The sequence below is a fragment of the Lampris incognitus genome, chromosome 3 (assembly GCF_029633865.1).
Source record: "Lampris incognitus isolate fLamInc1 chromosome 3, fLamInc1.hap2, whole genome shotgun sequence".
Lineage (NCBI taxonomy): Eukaryota > Metazoa > Chordata > Actinopteri > Lampriformes > Lampridae > Lampris > Lampris incognitus.
The window spans coordinates 104,265,496-104,291,404 of NC_079213.1; the positions used below are offsets into that span (position 1 = coordinate 104,265,496).

The 25,909-nt window shown below is 44.9% G+C and overlaps 1 protein-coding gene across 3 annotated transcripts in view; it reads right to left on the bottom strand.

Annotated features, from left to right (window-relative positions):
- LOC130109641 (zinc finger protein GLIS3) overlaps positions 1–25,909 on the bottom strand; it is a 172,680-nt gene that overhangs the window by 38,433 nt on the left and 108,338 nt on the right. For all 3 annotated transcript variants that reach the window (XM_056276632.1, XM_056276633.1, XM_056276631.1), the window contains exon 5: positions 4,903–5,064. In XM_056276632.1, the coding sequence (XP_056132607.1) occupies positions 4,903–5,064 (162 nt within the window). The remainder of the gene's footprint in view (positions 1–4,902; positions 5,065–25,909) is intronic.

Consider the following 25,909-nt stretch of genomic DNA (forward strand, 5'->3'; position numbering starts at 1 on the left):
TAGTGGCTACCTCGGAAGAGGAATAGACTACGGGAGTAAACCCCTACAGAAAATCAACGTCTACACTGCTGTTGTTCTTTGTTTTTCTTGCCCTTTTGTATGTGTTTAAGTGGGAGCGTACTGCTGGCGTTGTGTGTGGTTGCTGCTTCTCTCTCTCGTAGCCCCTCTTCCTATCCACCCCTGTATGTTTGTGTTATGTTTATCTGTTGTCTTGTTTCACCCTGTTTATTGTAAAGCGACTTTGAGTGTTAGAAAAGCGCTATATATAAGTTTAATGTATTATTATTATTTCTTTCACGTTTCCTGTTTTACATCCTGTACAGTCGGGCCCAAACAATGGACCTGAGGCACTATAGGGCAGATGTCACTTGATTGACAGCACTCGTCGTAATATGTGGGATGTTCCGAGTAGGGCGATCTTCTGGACTGCACTGATGTTGATGTTTCCTGGGATACGGTTGGTGAACTTTTCCATTCCCTTCTTCATGAGTCCTAGAGCTCCGATGACCACTGGTGTTGTTCCGGTCTTCATTCCCCACATCCTGTTGATTTCAGTCTCCAGGTCTTTGTACTTGGTCAGCTTCTCTGTGACTTTCACTGAGGTGTTTTTTTCGGATGGTACTGCCATGTCGATGAGCATGCACCTCTTTTGCTTCCTGTCCTTGATAACGATGTCGGGCTTGTTGGCTTTTATCTCTCTGTCAGTGTAGATGGGCATGTTCCAGAGGATGGTGACATTATTATTTATTATTATTATGAAAATCCATTCATCCATTAGCCAAACCGTTTATCGCAATCGGGGTCATGGGATGCTGGAGCCTATCCCAGCAGTCAGTCACTGGGCGGCAGGCGGGGAGACACCCTGGACAGGCCGCCAGGCCATCACAGGGCCCACACACACACACACACACACACACACACACACACACACACGCCAAGGGACAATTTAGTACGGCCGATTCACCTGACCTACATGACTTTGGACTGTTATGCTATTATAAAAATGTCCCTGTAAAATCATAAAAATGCTATCCTTGAAGAAACTAACATCTTGCAGACTATAGTGGGGTGTTATATTAATTGACTCATAAGTTAAACACGGTCTGTCTGTAAGTCAGTATATATGAATGTGTTTGCTAGTTGTGGTTGTGGTTGGGAAGGCATTGACCAAATTACATGTAAAATGACCACACTGTCACGGACTTTCCTCGTCATCTTATGTTTTCTCATTAGCCAAGCCGGTATAGCGCGTAACTCGCTGATGGAGAGATTTTTCCTTGCTGCCATTTTTTCCCCCTGTCCCACGAATATAAGGTGGCCATTAAAGTGTAATAGGATCCATGGCTTTATTAGCTCGGCCTCCATTCCCCGGCCTTCCCCGTAAATAAAATATTGTTATTCCAAGGCACACGCAGCGCCACTCATCTCCACCTTGCTTGTTTTTGCTAAGCAATGCACCCAATACGACGCAGGACCCGGGGAGAGGGAGGGGAGGGGGGGCAAGAAAAAATGAGCACAACTTCTGTCTAGAATAAATATCGTTACACTTTGTAAATGATTTCCCCGCAAAGTGTTTTTGGCAGTTTGGGTAGCTGGGCGGGCAAAACGAAGGCCTTCGCAGGATGTAAAGGCGAGGTGGTGGGTATGGGGAGCCAGACTGGCTGCATTATTGGAGCTGATGTGGAAAGAACGGGTGGTGGTCGACAGTGGAAGAAAAGTGTTTTCACTGCATAACGTGAAAGGATACTAATGGAGTAACAGAAGTGCTAATTCAAATATCAACCTGTAGGTAAAAATAGGTAAATAGTTACTATTACTTAAATTATGATAACTTATTTTATTTTTTAAATTTATTTTAAATTTATTTATGTTTATTTTATTTCATCATTATTATTATCATGATATTATTATTACGAAAAGACAGGAGGCGGAGCTGGAGGTGGCAGAGTTGAAGATGCTAAGGTTTTCATGGGGGTGACGAAGGACAGGATTAGGAACGAGTATATTAGAGGGACAGCTCAGGTTGGACGGTTTGGAGACAAAGCAAGAGAGGCAAGATTGAGATGGTTTGGACATGTGTGGAGGAGAGATGCTGGGTATATTGGGAGAGGGATGCTGAATATGGAGCTGCCAGGGAAGACGAAAAGAGGAAGGCCAAAGAGGAGGTTTATGGATGTGGTGAGGGAGGACATGCAGGTGGCTGGTGTGACAGAGGAAGATGCAGAGGGCAGGAAGAGATGGAAACGGATGATCTGCTGTGGTGACCCCTGACAGGAGCAGCTGAAAGTAGTAGTAGTAGTTACTATTACTTAAAGTGAAAGTAAAGAAATAGTGGAAAAACTTCCAAAATATAATTATCCAATGTACACTTTCAATAAAAGTGAAAACCAGTGGCTAAAACTAAACAATATTACATTTGCATGGTTATCAGCTCACTATGAGATGTTTCTCGTTCAATCTTTCTAAAGTCAAGTCAGGTCAAACTTTATTTATATAAAGCACATTTCATACACAGGGCAACACAATGTGCTTAACTTTTAATATCCAATGGCACCAGAATTCATTAACTTGCAGGTGGGTATCTTCCCAAATCAGATTTAGTGCATTATGGTGATCCAATATCGTCCATGTGGTTCAGCTCACCAGATCACAAGGCAAACAAAACCCAATTTAGGAGTTCATTATCCTCTGCAGGTGCCAGCAAACCACAAGAAAAACCAAAGTCTAAGGAGTTTGTTTGCTGCTAAGATGATAGATAGACCTACTTATTAAAATTACTACAAATGAATAATACATAAAAAAAGAAGCTCACAGCAAGAGAAACCGCGGAGTGAATTGAGTGAACTGCACGAGGCGTTTCTCGTCCATCCTTCGTTACGTTCACTCATCCAGTTTAAAGTGTTCAGATTTTTGAGTAAATTTATTAGTTTCATCCTGGTTCAGTTGAGAAAAACTGAATGAAAAGTGTGACTGCAGCAATAATAAGGTATGTGTGAGCGGAAATATGACTTTTGACAGCTTTTGATGAATTTCTAGCTGAAAAATAGTCTCGGCCTCTCGATCTAATCCACACCTACACTAAACACACTGGTCTGGACATGTACTCTTGGCTATGACATAACGATGGAGCAAATGTAGTACTGTTACTACTTCATATAGTACTACAATGGTGTGATTATGATGTAGCAAATGTACAACTATGACTATAGGGGGGCAAATTGTAAATTTTCATAAATTCATCGTAAATTTGTGAGTGGGGGTTGTATTGTGAATTTGATTTATGGTAAATTTATGATTTTTTTTGTACATTTTATTGGGATTTAGCACGTCGTCTGTTATCTACCCTCTCTGGGACTACAGATGGAAATTAGTCATCAGCTTACAACAAAGCATTTATTCTCTCCCAGTCTAGTGTATTTGTGCATGCATGGTCCCTGACAAAAATAAACATTAAAAAATGAAATGAAAAATAGATTCAAGCCCTCCCGGAGGCCTGTGGACGGTGATAAAGTGGAGTCGGGGGGACACCAGGTGTGGCAGCGATGGCTGACTCAAGCTTTCCGCGTTCTGCAGGTTAAGGGAAACAGGCAAGGCTCTGTGTCTGAGCTCACCAGCGTCCGGGCCAGTCCAAGTCTGCCGTGGTCCAAAAAGTGACCGGGTCTTAACACGAGTGATGGGTTTAATGATCTGTGGTGTGTCACGGCAAACACGGATGGAGTGGGGATGCCAATTCACTCGGTAACTGACAGCATGCATATTAAAGTTTAACACTGTCAAGACGTGGGAATGGGCACAGAGTTGCTTGGAAGTGGGCAGTCGAGTTTTCACATTGTGAGGTATGAGCACAGCTTTTGGCTGAGGCACGCGTGTACGTGTATGTGTACATGTGTGCATGTGCACAAAAACATGTGCACACACACACACACTCACTCATGTTTGTTCTTTGTTGTTTTCTAAATTAGTTTGAAAAGACAGAACTCTGTGATCTGTAATGTATGTCTTTTTTCCCCCCAGTATTTTAATTTGGACAGAAACCCACTTCTTGAATTGACTGAATTTAATATAACCAGGATTTCACTCACACACACACACACACACACACACACACACACACACACACACACACACACACACACACACACACACACACACACACACACACACACACACACACACACGGTTGGGGTCATTTCACTTTCAGTTTAATTAAATTATTTCCAAAGGTTCCAAAAAAGCGTTGCAGAAACAATGAACCTCAGTTATTTCTTAACTGTTTGGTTTGGACCACTATCTCGGGACGAAAGTTCTTCCATTTTTCGAATTTGAACAAAATCCATCTTCTGACAGACAAGATTGCAAGCGTACAACTAAATACTATATTGTCAGTTAGATATTGTGAATCCTGTTAAACTTGTCAACAGCCCACACACACACACACACACTCACACACACAGGAACCCATAAACATACAGACACAAACACAAGTTTGCAGGCCAGTGGCTTTACCAGTTACAGTCTGGTTTGAAACCACCCGAAGACATCTTTTGCATGACCCCTGCCCCTCAAAATAATGTTTCCTGTCACCTTTCATGTTAATTTCTAATAAAACAGGAAACATCCCCAAAAACAAACATTGAAAATAAAATAGTGGGTGGCCATAATTTTCAGCAGCCTGTGGATAGTTTCTATTATAAATACAGTCAGGGGGGATTTGCCCACTACCCTTATTGTATACTCCATACCAAAAAGCCTGAGACAGACGTAATGGTGGGGGGGGGCAGAGAGAGAGAGAGAGAGAGAGAGAGAGAGAGAGAGAGAGAGAGAGAGAGAGAGAGAGAGAGAGAGAGAGAGAGAGAGAGAGAGAGAGAGAGAGAGAGAGAGAGAGAAGGTGAAGGTGCTAACCGTGTCCAGGTGAGTGCGCTGGTGTTTGGCCCGGTCACTGGAGTTGCTGAAAGCTTTCTGGCAGCCGGGATGCTGGCACAGGTATGGCTTCTCTCCTGTATGACTCCTCAAGTGGATCTTCAGGTTCTCCAGACGGGAAAATGCCTTGTTACAGCCCTCGAACTGTGAAGGGATGACAAGGACACACACACACACACACACACACACACACACACACATAGAGGCGTTCACCAAAGCACACACAAATGCAGACATACAGACATACAAAAGGTAGACACAACAGGACATAATCAAACACCCACATATGAACACACTCAGACAAACACACACACACACACACACACACACACACAGAAAATCAGATCAAGGACGGCAGGTATGTGCTGCTACAGTGTGGGCTCTGCTTTACATGGTGGTCCCTCTTGACTCAAGACCTGAGCTGTCCCACTCTTTCCCCTTTGCTCCCTTGATCACTCACTAAGTCGGAGGCGTTCGTCCTAGACTCAACACCGCAAATTCAACACAACTGACTCACAATGAGCCGCTGAAAATAAGCGATGTTATTGGCCCTTTTTTTTCTCCCACGGCTCCTGAATTATGCAGAACTTTTGTTGAGATCCACTAGCCCACGGACAACACGTACACTTGAAAGAAAGACAGCAGCACGCGGCTACACGTGTGTCGCGGCCTGATGTGTTTTCCAAGCTAGAGAAACTGGACTCTGTCGCACGGGGGTCGGTTAATGGGTCGCAATGCATAGCATATGAGACGAGAGTTCTGCCGTGTATGGTACATCAGATAGATAAGTGACAGCCACTGTAAAGGAACTCGTTTTGTCCTGACCCGGCGTGGCCCATTTGATCCGCACCACTCGGCCAATGAACACCGCAGATTTGTTAACACACACATTATTAATGAGTCTGCTCGCTTATCCGCACTCGCTCGTAAGTGGGAAATGCGGACGATCAGTCGACAAGATGGTCCCTGTAAACAACCCCCTATAGGTACTGGCTTAGTGTATATGGTATATAGCCCTGAGTGTATGGGTCTGGCAGAGTACAGCAGGCATCATAATAATGACAGTGTGGTTCTGTCTCTATCTACTGTACCTGAACCATATCCCACTTAGGCATTCAACAGGACAGACTCACATTAGCCGGACTATGGCTTGACATCAATACTTGACTGCTGCTGGGCCACAACAATAGGGAGACGGTGGCCCCTGAGGAGCTCGCATCAGGGCCCTTATCCCATACAATCACTCAGCTGTCACCCTATCTGAGGGCTCCAGGTGCCTTTATGTACCGCTCAGGGAGCGGAGAAGCATGGAGGACAGGTGGGAAGGGTGAAGGTGGGGAAAGAGGGAGAATATTAAGAGAACGTAGCAAGGATGGGCGAGAAGAAGAGAGGGTGGACAGGAGGATGAAAAAGAGCTGTGAGAAAAGTGATGCATTTTGTTGCTCCCATCTGTTTTTTGGGTTGTTTTCTTTTAGCATTTTATTGAGACACTTTGAAAGACAAGCAAAGTAACCCCAACATTGAGTATGGAGTGCAGAATGACTTAGACAGAGAGTATTCCCCCAAAACTGCCTTTAAGGCAGAATACATTTTTTTTATTATCACATTATTTATTTATTATTGTTATTATATATTATAATGGTATTATTCATTCCTGGAAATCACTGTGCTACTCAGAGTTTGCCGCCCCCCTTAGTTTTTTTTTATTAAAAAAAAACTCCAAATCTATCAGCAAAAATATTTTGTGGATTTGAGAGGTGGAGGAAAAGAGGACCTAGAAAGGTGGTCCATCTAGTCTAGATACCAGGCAACCATCTCATAAGTTCACCCCAACTTTTTACGTGCGTTAAGACATGAAGCGACCCGTTGCCTGACTCGATTCATTTTCTTTGAGAGAGCAGAGGCAAACTTCATAGACAGGCAAGGCTGCTTGGAACCCCCGAGCACTGAAAACTGACTCACTTCAACATAGAGCAATATTTCCCCCACAAATGACCAAGCACCACTTGGCGAATGGCAACCAACCTGCAAGAATTAAGAGGAGTGAATAAAGAAAGAGAAAAAGTGCAAGAAGAAAAGAGAAACGAGGATAGTGGTAAGTGGTAAGTGGTAAGTGGAGCAGGAATGACAGTTAAAGATTATAGTAGTAAGCCACAGAGTTAACAAGATAGCATTTATTATGAGTCGGCGTCAAGACACTCAACTGACGCTATCTAGCAAGCTAGCCTCGTGGAGGACTTGACTAACCAGGTACGGCAGCGCTACTAGCAAGATAGCTAACCGAGCCGGGTAACTGAATTTAAGTGCTAGGGCTAGCTTCTTTTTTAAAGCACTATCCTTACTGGCTAGCTAGATAGGCTTTTGGAGCATATATATCACAAGAATGTGTAAAATGATTTGTTTTGCTTCAAAAATTGTATGTTTGCTGTCACCTGGCTTTCCCCTACCCAAATTAGTTATTATGTATGAGCATATGATCCAGAGCAGAGAATAATTTAAATATCATGTAAATAGATTGCTTGGCCAGCCTGTGAAACTGATTGAAACGTAAACAAGTAGAATATTAATTTGAGGGAAAAAAATCTGATTTGATCCTATAAATAAAGTTCATTTTTCTGTATCAAACTAAATAATGTTGACAGCCATGTCCAGGTAGAGTAATAAAGCTGAAACAAAAATGAATATTTGAAATATTAAAGCTAGAATGCAGGACTGTTACATATAAATGAAGGTCCGTTACATTCATGTCCTTGCCAAACGAGTTCCCACAATGACGATTAAGCCTATCACCGCCAGGTAAATCGCAGTATTTTGCAGTACACCGGAGTTTTAAATCCAGTGTCTGTGGCGACATTCCTGCGCTGGACCACAGGAAGTGATGCATTTTAAGCCAACCAGCAATGATTGCTTTGCCAGAGCTGAACTGCCATGGGCGTCCCGGTAGCGTAGTGGTCAATTCCGTTGCCTGCCAACATGGGATCGCCGGGTCGAATCCCCCCATGTTACCACCGGCTTGGTCGGGCGTCCCTACAGACACAATTGGCCGTGTCTGCGGGTGGGAAGTCGGATTTGGGTATTTGTCCTGGTCGCTACACTAGCGCCTCCGCTGGTCGGTCGGGGCACCCCCCAGATTGGCAGAGAGAGGGTGGAGCAGCGACCGGGACGGCTCAAAAAGAGTGGGGTAATTGGCCAGATACCATTGAGGAGAAAAAGGGGGGAAATTGGGGGGGGCAAGCTGAACTTCCGTGTGACGGAAGCTTTTTAATGCCTCTGATTGGCTTGCCTTCAAGGGCTTTCAGCCAGAAAGCTTCCGGGCTTGGAAGCAATGGCGGAAAAGCCTAAGAAGCATCCAAGAAATGCTCCAGAGATGCTCCAGAGGGAAAACAAAAAACTCGGCGCTCAGAGGACGGATTAAAGTAAAAAAGAAAAAAAAAGAAAGCAATTGATAGTGGGGACACACATGGATATCCACTGGTGTAGCTTTTCCTTGTTGGAGAGCGCTGAAAGAAGAGATGTAATTACTCTCACTGCCAGAAGGGGAAGACAAAACTTCCACACTGCAGATTTAAAGTCAGGAATGTGGGTATCTAATATGAAAGATTTCTGAGTTTACATTTTTAATATGCTGCTAAAATTAGTACAGACTAAACCAATTTCTTTTCTCTCTGAAGGAGCAATGTGGAGGTTCCTTCTTTCAATGTCACAAAAGTTCCTCCCCTCCAAGTGCTGATTCTGATGACTGAGTTGAACGTTTCCTAATAGTGTTGATGACATATGCAATGCCCCCCTACAAGTTCATTATGACAATATGTTCCCTGTTAACACAATGGAACATGATGGCGGTGAGATTCAGTCAGAAGGAGCCCCATGGGGTTTTCTGCTTAGGGTCCCAGCAGTCTGCAGAACTGCCTCTGCACGAGAGTGAACAATGAGGGAGCATTAAGGGTGGGGTGGCAACCTTGAAAAACTTAATAAACGCTGAAATTTTAGGCGATATAGGCAACATATCGCTTGACAATTACAAGTCAGATTCAGACGTTTCACTTCGTACCTACCACACTGAAACAACAAACCAAATTTTGATTCCCACTTCCTGCTAAAGCAAAAATGGATGACAATCTCATCATTTGCAGTCTGTGAATCCCTGGTTTTATAATGGTCAGCTACAGGACCATCACCATAAAACAAAAAACAAAAAAAAGATAAAGAAAGTGGTGACTCTAATAATAAATGCAACAATAAATTACACATTACCTTGGAGGAAACAAAAATAAAATGCACCCACAAGCTGTCAACACCCGCCATGTCAGTGATACATCACCTCGTGTCAAAACACAGCCCTAAACTTTAAAGGGTAATTCCGTGTATTTACAACCTGGGTCTTCAATTGCGATTTCCATATTTTTTTACTTCTTTTCACACCGACGTCATTGTGGAGATTTTGGACATGGGACCGCTGCTGGACAGTTTTGCAACCACATCTTACGGGGCAATGAGTGTGAAGTCATAGATAATGGGAAGTTATTTACGCTGTCTAACTGAAGAACTAGAATTTTTGTTGTTGTTGTTGAAAGGACATGTTCAAGGCTCATGTTGAGTCGCTCCTTAAGACACCAATGTAAAGCTGTGTTCAGCGCTGGTCCCACGGGTCAAGATTTCCAAAAGGAAGCTGGTGGGTAAAATTACAACATAATTGATATGTGTGATTGAAAAAACTATGAAAATAAGACACCCAGATTGTAAAGAAACACCAAAATTACCCTTGAGGTGGGCAACGTGCTTCAGCTAACGTCACTTCAGTACTTTATAGGAATTTCACCCTTATCTACAAGGTGTTGCTGTTGCTGTAGTGCGTCTCGTGTACCGTGACCTTTCGTGAAGCCAGCTGACGAGAGGTCGGGTTACGGCTAAGGAGAGCGTGACACCGGTCTTCTAACAGGCCTTCAGCCTCATCTGGGCTTAGTGCTCATCTCCTGCCTCCTTCATTCACTCAGGCCCAGCGCAGGCAGGGCTGTCTATTCACCACAGCTCAATTTAATATCCACGAAACCTAAGCCTGTCATGACAGAGCCGTGTCAGGTATCATGTGGTGTGTGTGTGTGTTTGTTTGTTTGTGTTGTGTGCAAGCACCTTAGAGGATAGGTTGGCATTTTTTGAATTCGGACCTTATAAAAATGCTGTCGGGTATCATTTAAATTCATACGGACAACTGCACTGATCACAGCAGCATTGAGAAACTTGCCACTTTGCTAAATCTTCTCACTGGGCTTCAACAATCCAGTTGGGCATTCAGAAACCATAATATATATCCATTTCATAAACAGGAAGCTCACAGTACAGTCAGACATATCTTCTTAATTTGTTCCATTGGGGAAAAAAAGAGTTGCAAACCATGCTTTGTATGAAGTAAAAATGACTTTATTTTGCATTTCTGCAAATATGTTTTCCATGCACTGTGGCTTTAGCTATCAGGACTTCCTGCTCTCGAAAGTGGGGAGTTTCCCAGATGGCCGGGACATACGGCATCAACTGCAAAAAGAAGTTTCAAATCAAATTGGATTATGCTCATATTCAAAACACTACTCTGAAAAAGCATATAATAAATGACAATGGGTACAGTTGTGTGAGCTTCCCATTTCTGAAAGGGAGATATCGTCATAGTTTTGGAGGACTCAAACCATTGCCCCGTTGGTCTTTGTTGAAGCCCAGCGAAAACATTCAACAAAGTGCTAAGTTTCTCAACACTGAAGCAATCAGTCAAGTTTTTGTCTTTACGGTTGTAAATGATGTCTGACAACCTTTTAATGACATCCGGGTACGAAAATATTGAGCCTACGCTTCAAGCTGCCCACTTTGGCAATAGAAAACACGACTCCCTGGAGAGTTTGGGAGACCTCTGAGCCAGTGAGCTGTAACTCTTTGGAAACAACTATCAGACACAAGTGTCCTGAAATGACTGACTGCTTGTGCCACTGTTAGAAGAAGCGAGACGTATGACTCAAAGAGACACAGACGTGTGCACAATACCAGACACAAAGAAAAACCTCACAAATCAGCTGCCGTGAGGGCAGTGGACTGGTATGCAGAGAGGCATAAGGGAAAATATGTGAGGGCAAGTGCTCATGACAGAAGATCGGTTGGGCCGTAGATTTTATGATGTGCTGTTGTATGGCTCACACTGGTGCATCAGCATGCACGCGCACGCACACACACACACACACAAACACACACACACACACACACGCATGAGAGCATGCAAACATAAACACACACTGTGCAGGCTTGGAAAATCTCTAAAAGTGTTAGGGAACACAATAATGTACAGTGGAACCATATTATTCTAGAGCCGGACTAATCAAACATACACAAGGGCAAGTGAGGGACGGGGGGGAAGTTTAATAAAAACCTCAGTCTGGGCAGTGGGTGTGGAGGGGATGTCCATTTTAGTTCTGCCAGTCATGACTTCAACAGGGCTGGTGCCGGCTCCCAAAAAAAAAATAAAAAAAAAATGGCGCCAAATATTTGAGTTTTGAAAACAAACATGGCTATTATTGTTGTGCCAAATGTGTGTATTTATGTGTATGGGAAATATCCCTATACAGTACCTATGTTTAGTATACTAGATTAAAGTGTTTGTAACATGAAAACATTTTGTATACTAAAAATGCTAGGTTGGGGCGTCCGGGTGGTGTGGCGGTATATTCCATTGCCTACCAACATGGAGATCGCTGATTCGAATCCCCGTGTCACCTCTGGTTTGGGTGGGCATCCCTACAGACACAATTGGCCATGTCCATGGGTGGGAAGCCGGATGTGGGTATGTGTCCTGGTCGCTGCACTAGCACCTCCTCTGGTCGGTCGGGGTGCCTGTTCGGGGGGGGGGGGGCTGGGAGGAATAGCCTGCTCCTCCCATGCGTTACGTCCCCCTGGTGAAACTCCTCACTGTCAGGTGAAAAGAAGCAACTGGTGACTCCACATGTATCGGAGGAGACATGCGGTAGTCTGCAGCCCTCCGCGGATCAGCAGAGGGGGTGGAGCAGTGACCGGGACGGCTCGAAAGAGTGGGGTAATTGGCCGGATACAACTGGGGAGAAAAGGGAGGGGGGACATTCGAACAAAAAATAACAAACAAACAAACAAATGAATAAATATATAAAAAATAAAATGCTAGATTGAATCAACTGGACACTTTAGTGGAGAGAAATGGCGACTTTGCGTAGTTGCCATGGAGACATAGGCGTGGGAGCCATACCCTCTCATCATCACCTCTGCTGGTTGATTCAGGATAGGATGATTGATTTAGGTTGTACTCTTAATGTCTTTTAACAGAACAGTATATAGTACTGTTAGTACGCAGTATATTATATGTAATACGTAGCATAGTATTCGAACACAACCTGAACTGTGGCTGCCGTCAAGGTGGACGGCGTAAACAGAGAGTCGTCACTGGTGACTGCGGCTTCCGAAACCACGCAGGACATAGATTACCTTCAACATTATCTAGGAAAACAGTTTAGACGGCGCTAATCACATTAATTGCTTTAAACATGTTTAAGTTTCCACTCTGATTGCTTCGTCTCCGGTAAACCAGCGGGTCACCGCTCCGAGAGAGGCGCTGGAAAGAGCGGAGGGGTGCGTTCTGCTCCATCTCGCTCTGAACCTGGGCAGATCAGTGACCTTGGCAAACATTGGGGGCGACAGTGGGTCTTGACACGGCTGAAGGGGGCAGAATGCGGCGAAAAAGGGGGTCGAGCAGGCAAATAGGCATCTGATGACAACAGCCAGATTATGGGCCTGCTGAACGGGGCCGTGGAGGTGAGGCCTTCATGGGAAATGACTCCTGACTGGCAGGGAGGAGGCGGGAGGAAGCTAAACAGCATTGCGGCTAAAAGGCAGCAGTGTGTGGCTCCCCCGCTTTAACAGCGGCTCATTAGCGACTGACAGCAGCCGCGGATGATGGGAACAAACCGGCTGTTATGAAAGAGGCCGCTGGGGAAAGAACAACATGGCCACAGACGTCTAGGACCGCGGTCTGATGGAAAACCTTAAAGAACTGATGTGGGAAAAGACAAAGAATGAGAGCTGATTAGAGAGGAAGAGAGAAAGACAAGGGAGAAAGGAGAGAAGGGCACAGAAAGAGAGAGAGAGAGAGAGAGAGACAGGAAAAACAAAAGTAAAACGTTACACTAAAGATGAGAACTCTACATGCCTCCGCAGACTGATTTTCAAGATGAGGGGGTCTGCAATGGTCTGCACAAAATAGGGCAAGTCCCCACGAACAGATGGCACATGTCACCAAGTGGTGTTTGTGCGGGGTTTTTAATATTGGAATCTCTCACCCCTGATCGAGCTTTCAACTGGCTGATGCCATCACAATTATATCAAACATGTTATTTCTGTGATGCGTTTGCATGTTCTCCCCGCGTCTGCGTGAGTTTCCTTCGGGTGCTCGTTTCCTCCCACAGTCCAAAGACATGTAGGTCAGGTGAATCGGCCGTACTAAATTGTCCCTTGGTGTGAATGTGTGTAGGCCCTGTGATGATGGTCTGGCGGCCTGTCCAGGGTGTCTCCCCGCCTGCCGCCCAACGACTACTGGAACAGGCCCCAGCATCTCAAAACCCCAACTGGGATAAGCGACTTGGATGATGGATGGCTGGATGGATGTTTTATTTTTAACATTTAAATCTAGTGTCTATATTTATGCATGCTCAATAATCCAGGTAAGAAAATCCAAGAAAGTGGAATCAGTTCATCTGGACACAACGTTTATTGCCAAAAACGTTTCTGTCGATAAACGTTGTGTCCAGATGAACTGATTCCACTTTCTTGGATTTAAATCTAGACAAGTCTTTATAGGCTTGTGTGGAGTGTGATGGTCACTGAAAAAAAATATTAAGTGTGTGATTTGAAAGAATAGAAATGAGTAAATTTCAGTTGTTTTCAACATTATCTCTATATACAAGTAACACACCATTCGCAGCCATAATAGTCAGCAGTCTCATGTATCTCTGAAATGTCACTGGTGGACAATGATTGTGAAAACTTACTTCCTGGTTTGCTGACAGCCTATATTGTATAAGATAATGTGTATAACAATGTTACATGTTACAGCTGTGTGTACTGTTAATATTTACAATCTCTCAAAACCTTTCACAACATCCCCCCCACCCCGCCCCCTTTTCTCTCCAATTGTATCCGGCCAACTATACCACTCTTCCGAGCTGCCCCGGTCACTGCTCCACCCCCTCTGCTGATCCGGGGAGGGCTGCAGACTACCGAATCCAGAATCACACCCCTAGACCAACGAGCCACGTAGGGCTGCAGACTACCATGCCTCCTCTGATACATGTGGAGTCACCAGCCACTTCTTTTCACCTGATCCTCCAACGTAGCGCATGGGAGGATCATGCTATTCCCCCCAGTTCCCCCTCTCCCCCCGAACAGGCGCCCTCACCGACCAGAGGAGGCGCTAGTGCAGCAACCAGGACACATACCCACACCGGCTTCCCACCCGCAGACATGGCCAATTGTGTCTGCAGGGACGCCCGACCAAGCTGGAGGTAACACGGGGATTCAAACCGGCGATCCGTGTTGGCAGGCAACGGAATAGACCACCACGCTACCCGGACACACAACATTTTCCCCAGAATCAAATTCAACATCCTCTCCACTGATGTTTGGGGGGGGGGGGGGGGTTGCGTTTTATGTTGTCAAGAAGGAATCCTCTACTACCTCCTTCAACACAGTCAGTCATCTCTGTCTGGCCCTGGGCCAAGTGTGCTGCAGGCCTCACACTAAAAGATGCTAGTCTGAAATCAGACTGTATAGCTAAAATCCACTAGTCATGTTTAGAGCCCCCCGACCCTAAACAGTAAAGACACCCTGCTCTTAACAAGCTCCGCCTGTTTTCTACTTTGGTTGGTTTGAACCAGACCATCAAGAGATGACGGAGAAGGCGACGGGGGTCGACCTTCAGTGTGGCTGTGATCTACTGCAGAAAGAAACTTCCTATAGAAATGTATACAGGCCACCGTTGAGAATCTAAACTCTCAGTCAAGCTAAATTATGAGCAGCTGTAAATAGCGATTAATAAATAATTAATAGACACCAATAAGCTTTTACAACACACTTGCTAATATTAACCGATGGCTTTGAAATTATTTTTTAACAATTGTTAATATCATTACGAAAGGGGCGCCCCAGTGGTTCACCTGGTAGAGTGGTACCACATAAGGCTGAGTCCTAACCGCAGTGGCCTGGGTTCGAATCCGGCCCGAGCCCTTTGCTGCATGTCATCCCCTCTCTCTCCCCTGCCTTTCCTGTCTCTCTCTACTATCACTATCCAATAAAGGCCGGAAATGCAAAAAAAAAAAAAATCTTAAAATAATAATAATAATTAAAAAAAATAACATTACAAAAAAGACATAAGAAAATGTAAAAATAAAAATATAATGAGAATTTAGAGCTAACACTTCTGATGTCGAAAGGTTAAGTTTAGATATGGTTCAGGTTAAGACAAATGTTTGAGTCTAGGTAGTCTTGCCGGGTAAGTGCTATTAGGAATAGATTAAGTGTAGACAAAAAAAGAAGAGGAAGAGACGAGATACAACATCCCAAGTTATATTAATCAGACAGTTATAATGTCTTTAACCCTATTATTGTCAACAAGTATGTTAGCCATCCATCCATCCATCCATCCATCCATCCATCCATCCATCCATCCATCCATCCATTATCCAAGCCGCTTATCCCAATCGGAGTCGCGGGAAGCTGGAGCCTATCCGAGCAGTCCTTGGGCGGCAGGCGGGGAGACACCCTGGTACAGGCTGCCAGACCATCGCAGAAACAGAAACAGAATCGCCTTCAACAGTTCACATATGAGCCTACCAAACAGATAAATCACCCGCAACAATCGATTTGCCTAAATGTAGGGAATAAGTTATATCTCTGCAGACTTCTTAAATGTTTAGCGAAGGGTTAAGTCTGTTATAATCGTTTAAAAGTGCCCTGTTACTCATTTATCATTAATCACTATTCACAGCTACTCAATACAAAGCATTACCAAACTCTCTTTATATGGAGGAAGAGTGATGGAGGTGATGTCGGTCTATCACAACAAGGTGTCTTCCTCCTCTCCCTCTGACCAATGAGGAAAACCTCCAACACTTGAGGATCTGTTTAGCGGGGGGGGGGGGGGGGTCCGTGCCCCGGCTGCGGCTTGGAGGAACATGTGCATTTAATCTGCTTGCTTCCAAATGCCCCGTGGCAACCACAGCAAAGAGCAAAAAACGTAAATGGATGAAATTATATCCATATGATTCAACGAGACAGCTAAGGAGAGGCAGGTTTCTCATGCGCTTTGTCAGGATACGAAATTAAACACAGCTTGGCTGAAACATTCGCATTACATAGTTTACACATATCATTTCCACAGCCAAGCGGGACCCCTTTTAGCGGCCAGCTTCATCTGTTGCGAATAGGGCCCTAATTTGAATCAAAGATAGCGCTGGGCTTTTTTTCTTTTCCATCTCTCCGAGCTGAATGGAGATGAATTCACACAAACACACTTGCTTTGTTTTTCCCCTTCGAGTCAACCGCCCTTACCCTGATAACCCCTCCTTTCCCACCACCCAAATTTTGAGACGCCTTGATTTATGAATGGTGAGATGTGAGTACACGCAGCCAACGACTAAAATCCGAGCGACTGCTCTCCAGATGGGAATGAACGAGCAAGCGAACGGGCGTGATAGCTCAGCCGATAAATTAGTGGGAGGAAGTAGTCATGTAAATGACTAAAGAAATTGTTCTGAACAGCCGTTCAGCCCGCAGATTTAAAACTATGCGGATGGCACAACAGGAAGCATTCCTATGATGACTAAATGAGATGGCTGCATAATGAGCCGGGCCCAGCTGGTGTGTTCTGCTAACAGGCTGTTTGATGGCAATTGTGGAGGAAGTGCAATGATGACTATGAACCCCCCCCCCCCCCCCATTTGCTGTCGAGGAGGCCGGGTGTGATGATAGTTGGACTGCACAACAACATGGAGAGGCTTCATGGAAGCACTTAACCTGCTGTGGTTCAGGAGGCTGCATTCAAATGTCAACCAGGTCTGCAGCCCTGCATCACATTAGGAAGCTATGATGTGATTTCCTCCTGAACCGGTCGACCAGGGGTTTAGCAGTTCACAAGGTTGAAAGGAAAAAGAAGAAAACAGGGACCGGTTGTCAAAGGGAAAGAAAGGAACGACAGAGGGAAGAAGGATATCTTCTTGTGTGTTATCAAACAGCGCGGGGCTTAGCAGGGATTCGAACCTGCTTCCAGACCTCGCCTTTACCCCGAATATTGAATTTTCACTTTAGTCTTGCACGGGTTGAGTGGAAGTCGTCTTTATCCAGATATACAAATTTATTCTGCAAGAAATCGGACGAACTGTGCATGTCCCTTTGAAACGTATTCTGCTTCTAACAAAACGAAGCGTCGGGTTTCAGTCCAGTCACTATGTATTCAGGCTTTTTGATATGATTTGACAGTGTTTGGACACTCCGGTACCAAAACTTTCACAGAGGTTGGGGTCTTGGATTTAGATGCGAAGAAGCCGTTTTATCTCACATTGTGCAAAAAAATAAAGATTGGAAAAAAAAACTGGATTGTAGTTTTTTCCCGTGGTTCGGGGAAAGTTTAGTGGCAGAGGTTAAATATGGACTACATACATAGTCAGTGGCTATAAGAAGAACGAGAACTGTATATGGTGAGGGGTTATGATCGTGCGACCTACAAATGACTGAAAAGCGACTCTGATAGCCAGCAATCTTTGTCCCGTGTGTGACTGCGTGCTTACGTGCACTAGCTTGACCAAACCATTTCTAATGGCTAATTGGAGCACATTATAAAGCTCTCAGTGCCACAGCCATTAGTAACTATCAAGGCATTAATTATAAAACTATGCGGGTAATCTGAGTCCAACGTCAAAAAGACAGAGCGAGGGCAACGCAATGAAAATCCTGAACACGATCTGCGCTGCGAGCCGGCGCCTGGTCTGACGTTACTGGCAGTCAATATGGGATCCGGTTTGATGAGCCGGTGAGCGGCAGACTCCGCTGACACCGTGACTTCAATCTGTCCAGCACCTCTCACTCACACCTGGTCTCTCTCTCTCTCTTTTCTTACCCCTGTCTGGCTCCATTTCCTCTGGCTGTACAATGGGGGTGTTACATACTTTTCAATGGGCTCTGTGACTCCATTATACCATAGATGGTACTGACGGCCGATGGATGGCAATCCAGCTACAATCAGTATTCACAATAAGAAGATGGTTAATTTATGAATTGATCTACTTTATTGCCCCTTTGTAGGATGATTATGTGAGAAAATATACACACACACACACACACACGTCCACTGCTGTCATTGCCCTCCTGAAATACAGTCATTCATGAATATTAACTCCCTTCTGCTGATATCTAGCACTATATCCCCTTCTTCTTATACAACTATTTATACTCAACGTGAACCGGCTGTAAAGTTAGTATATCTGTAAATTCATTTCAGTCACTGTTAGTATATTTTAAGCAGTACAGTTGATATTTAGCAGTTTAATCTATCATCATCATCAGTTCTGTAACCTATGGAGGTCGTAGGAGCACAGCTGATGCCTCAGCAGGTTGAGTCATCATTGTGTTTCAGTAGGGGGAGTACCTGGTGGTCTCTAGCCCCTCTCCAGGTATGGATGGCCGTTGGTTCACAGACGAACTCAGCCGCCCCTTTGACAGGTTTTGTTTTTAGTCCTGCTGGGTGTCCACACATCCTCCTCGCAACAGCCGAAGGGTTGAAGCGGGGGTGCCGGTTTAGTTGCCGACGACCCAACGGTTGCAGTTTAACGTCGTACCCAGGACTTTAAGCTATACTGTATTTAAAGCTACCCATGCAGGCCAAGATTCTTCAGATCTGTAAATATTAATAGTTTTCTTGCCGGTGTGGGAATACCGTATATCAGAGACAGTATCTATCCTACTATTACACTCTATACAGGTAATACACATATGACTACTGAAATGTGTTCACTCCACTGCTTCCAATACTCAATGCTCAATATTCCCACAAATTCCCTGTACAATGTCTTATGTCCAGCGGTTTATGTGGGCAACCCACCAAATCACATTCCTCGTATGTGCAAATATACTTGGCTGATAAAAGTTTCTGACTTGTGAATTGTTTTCTCTCCTTTCTCTCCCGTCTCATTTTTCCAAGACCTCCTTTCATCGTCTTTTTTCCAGCTTACATCTCTGATACCTGTCATTCGCTATGACATCTGCGGTCTCTCTCTCTGTCCAAACCCACCACACTAATCCACCTCCACAGTATCTCTCTCTCTCTCTCCTTACACTTTGGGCATTTATTAGAAAATCTGATCCAAAACCAACTTACAATGAGTGCAACAATAGAATAACTTCAACATCCTGCGCTGGAACACCACATTTAACAGATATAAGAGCTGGAAGAATGACGGTCAATTTCATAACACAAATTCAATATATGAGAGCAATAGATATGATGAAGATTTCTGCAATAATGCATGATAGAGATGTCGGCTAAAGAAATCAGAGCCCTTTTCCCTGGTTGGCAGGCCAAACCTTGTCCACACACGGGGAGAGTTGACACAGCTGTCTAAAGGCTTACGTCTGCCATAGCGTATGTTGGACCACGCCATAACTCTGACGTGACAACGGATAAACATTTCAGGAGCCCCGCGCCATGCCAAGGCAAATACCTTAACCCCAGTGGCGGCACAATATTCGTAGGGGAAAACATGTCGGTGAAATTAAACAATAGGTCAAGATGGCATCGTGATCAACACCAGCCCAAGGACTCGGGATGAGGGGGTGCGGGTTGGGGGGGGGGGGAAACGGGAGAGAGAGCGTTTACACAACCCGCTGGAGGGAGGCCAGACCACAATGTCTTCTGGGTAAAATAGCAGCTTGCCCGAGAAATGTGGTGCAAGCGAGATGCCACGGTGGCCCTTGATTTGTTCACCCCTCACCGTGCCACGGCTGGTTTTCTTTCTCGGCTCTCTGTGGGTTTCAGGGTCTCGTTTCCAGTTACAAGGGAATGGCTGGTTGTAATATATCAGACCGCGCGAGTCACTCAGCGTGTCAGTTTTTATCAAGGCTCGGGTGTATAACGTCGCTTCAGACTCCAGCCAATCTCCACTCGTTCACATTTCGGCGAATCATTCCCCAACCACATTAGAGCAGGATGTTCACATTCGGCATGGCAAGTCTTTCTACCGTCATCACATACACGTCTCGGCACTTTATCCCACAAGGGAACACGTTTGTTTTTAATAAGTAAGAAAAAAAACTCTGTCCCAATGCAATTACAATGGACAAAAGAAACACGCTAACGACAAAAATCCCGAGATTTCAGCATCTATTGGTATTCGCTAGTAAACGTTTACAAATTCGTGGATTAATTTCCATGAAATTTCTCATCAGACGCTTGTTTACGCGAGCTGGAATATGAGTCGGAGCCTGGCACTTGCAGGCCTCACACAATTTGCCAGCGAGAGCACGGGCTTCCTCATTGAACTTGATTTTTCTCATATACAGTAACCGGTTCCCAGATGTACTTTAAATTGTGCGTGAGCTAATCTAAATTTCTTTGCTTTACTTCCTTGCAAAAAAAAGAAAAAAAAAGAAAAAGGAACTGCGATACTGATTTTGTTTTGGGTCTGCCTATAACATGATGTGGTGCAATCTGCATGGCAGTTGCTGTACATAACACGGATTAAAAGGCTGCCAATACAAGAGGCAAAAACCATGTAAGACAGAGGAAAGAAAAAAAAGAAAGAATCTGTTCTGGTTTATGGTGTATTTACTCATACTGTCGTTGTGCCGCCAAAATGAAACCGCTCTTGTTCTGCAACGCAGTGTAAACCTTTTTTTACATTGAATGTTAAACTAATTCCAAAGCTGAACAGATCGAATGTGAAACAGATGTTTAGGAGAGAGCGAGAGCGAGAGGAGAGAGAGCAAGAGAGAGAGCGAGAACGAGAGAGAGGAGAGAGCACAAGAGAGAGAGAGAGAGAGAGTGAGAGAGAGAGAGAGAGTGAGAGAGAGAGATTGATCTTTCTGGAGACAGTCAGGGATCACTGGGGTGTAAAACTCCATGGGGGAGAGGTAAACCCCATTTTAAACATCACATTCTCTGCAGTGCCCGTTCCTCCGGGTCACATGATGGACGATTAAAAAAAAGTAGCAAGAAGACTGAAATATCCTGAGTGCCAGTGTCCTCATGTGTCCTACTGAGATGTGTTCCTCATTCACAGATGCAAGATGTTACAAAGATGTGGCCTCTCTCACTTTTCTTCTCTCGCTGTCTCTAGCTCACTTTTTCTTTCTCTTACACCTTTGTGCTCCTCCTCTCTTTTTGTCACTCTTTTTTTCTTGCCGTCGTCCTTTCTGTCTCACTCTCTATCTTTTGCAGCCTCTTTCGAAATCTCTCGCTCGCTGTCCCTCTCTGAAACTTTTTTGTCTCTTCTTCCTCTTTCTTCTGATCACCCCTCTCGCTCTCTTTTTCTCTTACGCTGTTCCTTTTTCTCACCGTATCCCCGTTTTTCCTGCTGCTCTCACGCTGTTTTTCAGTCTCTCCGGTTCACTCTTTTTCTCCCCCTCTATCTTGCTGAATCTCTCTCACTAACTCTCTCTCTTGTGCCCTCGTGTTTTGATATATTCACCGCAAACTATGCCTACTAAATGTCCATCTTTCCATTCTGAGTCTCTCTCTCTCACCTCTCTCTCTCTCTCTCTTCTCTCTCTCTTCTCTCTCTAGTAGGCTTTTGATAGCAGCAGGCCCTCTGACAGCGACTCTTGGCGACATGAGCAGTTCAAGTCTTCAGGGAGCCGCATAGGAAGCCTGTATCAAACAGTTTTGTTGGAGTTTGGGGGGGAGGTGGCGGGGGTGCATTCAGAGTCTTAATCGTTACTGTCAGCGTCAGCTGTGACTCGGCGTTCAAGAGCGCAATGTTCTGCTAACGCTTTAGAAATGCTCTCAAGCGCTCATTCAGCTCATACCACGGCGCTGTCATGCACAATGAATTCACAAAGAATTCTGGGCAGAGCGTCTTTTCGGGGATGACATCAGTTGGATTTGATTGCTTTTCTGGCTCCGCTGCTTCTGGCCTTCACTTCATTCTAAAACGCTCAAATTAAAGCCGGCATGCTAGCCGCAGAGCGCCGCAGCGCATAATTTAAACATGACACCCTAAACGTAAACATATCTTTCACTGCATAATTTATCCATACTTCTCCCCCGTGTTTATGTTGTACAGTAGCGGCCCACTTGCCCACATACATTAGCTCCGGGGTCTCGCCTATGACTGGCCTTGTCTGGTACGGCTACGGATTTGGCGAAGGGATACCGTAGGTCTTCAAGCTGTGGTTTGGCGCTGCGGCTGACGCGCTACGGCTCTGCATAAATGTCCGTTTTGTTTGCCTGTCGGTGGGGAGATGTGATGGCAGACGGGGCAGATGTTTTTTCTGGGCTCGGTTCTGCGTGAATCTCCCGGCCATGCTGACATCCAGCTACTGACCATCGGTGCCCCAGCAAACAGCCACCTAAACACACTGAGAGATTCACCTCGGTTCAACTCAAACACCCCTCGCACGCTGTAGTTTGGTGGGTGTGTTTGCAGAGCAGCCGCTACGGCACCAACTGTGTCTGGGCACAAAACATGCCGAGTGTTCTCACTACGAGGACCGGGACCGGGGCCGGGGCGAAGAGAAAGGCTCTTTTTGGGTTTACCTTGAAAACTGCCACAAACATGTTTTCGCTGCAATTATCTGTCTGACGGACACAGAGAACCACGCCTAACCCCGCCTCCCCTTGAGCCGCGCCAGTACACAGCCTGAAAACCCATTATTATATTGAGCATCAACGACAAATGGGACATTATAGAGTCCAGAAGGGATTGTTCTGGTTTAAAAAAGACCCGTGACCTTCGAAGCATTTCCCAGAGCTCTTGTCCATCAGTTCTATAGGTATTCATCCCTCCGACAGCCCCCCTGAATGTAATGGAGCCCCGGGACGCAAACGCTACCTCTGGCTCTCCTATGCATTAGTGAACTGAACCGGCTTGCGAGAGAGGTTAAACTTATTAAGGTTTTGGGTGGGACACAATTATGACACAATCTCTGTGCAATGTACGGTCAGCCACGGCCCCCTGTCCTCTGGTCGGCAATACCAGAGCGTGCTTAAATGTAAAGGAAATTTCTAACTCGAAAATATTCCATTCCAGACAAATGCAATTAGGAGGTATCACGTGTAGTAGATTTTCAATGCTTTGATTCCCCGGTTACGCAGTTTACGCCATCTGTATTTTTCTTTTCGTGACTATTATTTCAAGCTTGATTTCATTTTCACTGGTGGTACTTTAAAATACAGTGTTTTAATGAGGATACTGAAGCATAGCATGTGGTTGTGTTGGTGGTTTGGTAGTGGGTGTAGCACAGCCGTGACTAAACCAGTCAGATTGACTATCAGATGGGGGGGGGGGAGAGAGAGAGAGAGAGAGAGAGAGAGAGAGAGAGAGAGAGAGAAAGAGAGAGAGAGAGAGAGAGAGAGAGAGAGAGAGAGAGACTATATTTCGATCTTGAATAAATTTCAAATAATATATTAATTACTAATTACTAATATATTAATTGATGACCTATTAATTTCTAATTATTAATAATCTGTTAATTACTATATAATTACTAACCAGTTAATTATTAATTACTAATCTATTAATTACCGATATATTAATTACCGATCGTTGGTAATCGACTAATCACTAATTAATTAGTATTTAGTTAGTTACTAATTAATTACTAATCTGTTAATTATACCACAAAAGGCATCAGGCGAATCAAGGCGCCTTTCCATCAGACTGGTTTTAACGAATCGATGACTAAAACCCTAATGTGGGCTTGTCCCACGTCGTACTTCCATACCTCATCCACACTCCGTCCACACTCCATCACCCAGGAGAAAGACGGACCAGTTAAGATGAAGGAAGCTGATCATGTGATTCAATTCTATTCGTGTTTCTTTTTTTTTCCAGCAAATGCGTTTCCATCGCAATCTATTGCATTTCTTTTGACCAAATTCAGTTTATCCACCTCATGCGAGCACACAAACCTTTATGGGAATTTGGGGGATTTTATGCGATATTTGTCGATTCCATCAAGTATTTTTCTTTTATTCACAATGACAAAATGTGGATAAAATAGATGGAGACGCGATTAGACTAGCAATCAAGAAAGAGAGACAGAGATGTGTGTGTGTGAGAGAGAGAGAGAGAGAGAGAGAGAGAGAGAGAGAGAGAGAGAGAGAGAGAGAGAGAGAGAGAGAGAGAGAGAGAGAGAGAGAGAGAGAGAGAGAGAGCGAGAGAGAGAGAGAGAGAGATGGAAGGAACTGGATTACATTACTGTAAAAAGATTGACTGGAAAACCTTTACAGCTTGACAAGAAGTTGGCCGGGCCCACTCGACAAGGAAAACAAGCAAGATCCGTCTATTTCCAGGGCTTTCATTCCCGCGCCAAAACATCAGTCTCAGAGCACGTCTGCCAAGAGTTTCATCATACCAGTATCACATATGGACAGTATTGCCTTACTATTAGCATGACTGCTCCGCTGCCAAGTGGCACACTGGAGCTGACATGGAAGACGGAGGAGAACCGCAGGGTGAGATTAGGGGTTTGTTAAAGAAATCAAACGATTAAGCTACACGACATATAGCTTTTGATTTGACTGGCAAACGACTTGACAGTTAATTATGAAAATTGGTTAATGGCTGCACGAGGAGGCACTGGGCTTTTATTAGACAAGGTGTTGTAGGTTGATCCTGCCCGAGTTGAAGACTTTCCATTCTCCCCAGCTCCATGTAGGCGATGATTACGCGAGCTCAACTCTTGTACTCATCGCCTACAATCCCCTTTAAGATGAGGTGGAGGGGTTATGTCACAAGTTTGAAGAATAATATGACCAAGCATGATTGAGCTCTTTTGAACTGAGGTTAGGCTAATGTGGGTAGTGTGTGTGTGTGTAAATGGATTGTGTTTATATAGCGCTCTTCTAGCTGCAATAGCCACTCAAAGCACTTTACAATCAATGAATGCCTCACATTCACTCATGCACACACACACTCATATAGCATGAGTGTGTGTGTGTGTGTGTGTGCATGAGTGTATGAGTCACACATCGACGGCGGTGTCAGCCATGCAAGGTAAGGACCAGCTCATTGGGAGCAGTTAGGGATTAGGTGTCTTGCTCAAGAACACCTCAAAAGTTTTGCAAGGAGGAGCCAAGGATCAACCGGCAACCCTCCAGTTACCAGACAACCTGCTCTACCTCCGAGCCACTGTCGCCCCAACTGTGTGTGTGTGTGGCTTTGTGAGTGTGTGTGCCTTCGTGTGTGTCCAACTGCATGTGCCCACACACACGCTTACTTACACACTTGACTCTGTTTTTGAGCTGGAATCTATGTGTGTGTGTGTGTGTGTGTGTGTGTGTCTCTCTCTCTCTCACTCTCTTTCTTTCATAGACCTCGCCAAGATCAGCTGTGTGAGTTTGAACCCAGCGCCGCATATCTTCCCTGCAGGTAGCTTGCTGCTGCCGGACCCACGGCACCAGCACCGGGCTCTGAGAGGTTTGTAGCAGCTAAACTGTCCAGACAGGCCGGGGTGTCAGCACCTTCGCACAGGTACCAACACATTAATATAAACGTCAGTCGCCGCTCGCGCACGGTGCCCAGACAGCTTTGGTTTCATGTGGCATTCAGCGGAAAGGCAGGGTCATGCACCGAACCTCGGTTTTAATTTGCTAATGGCACTCCCTGTTTCATCTCCCGCGACTGAGCTGATTGCTCACAAAAGACTCCATTTACCCCTGAAAACGCCGGCCATCTTGGCACAGACCCCGCAGCTCCACAGTGTCTCAGCGTCTACTGCCGAG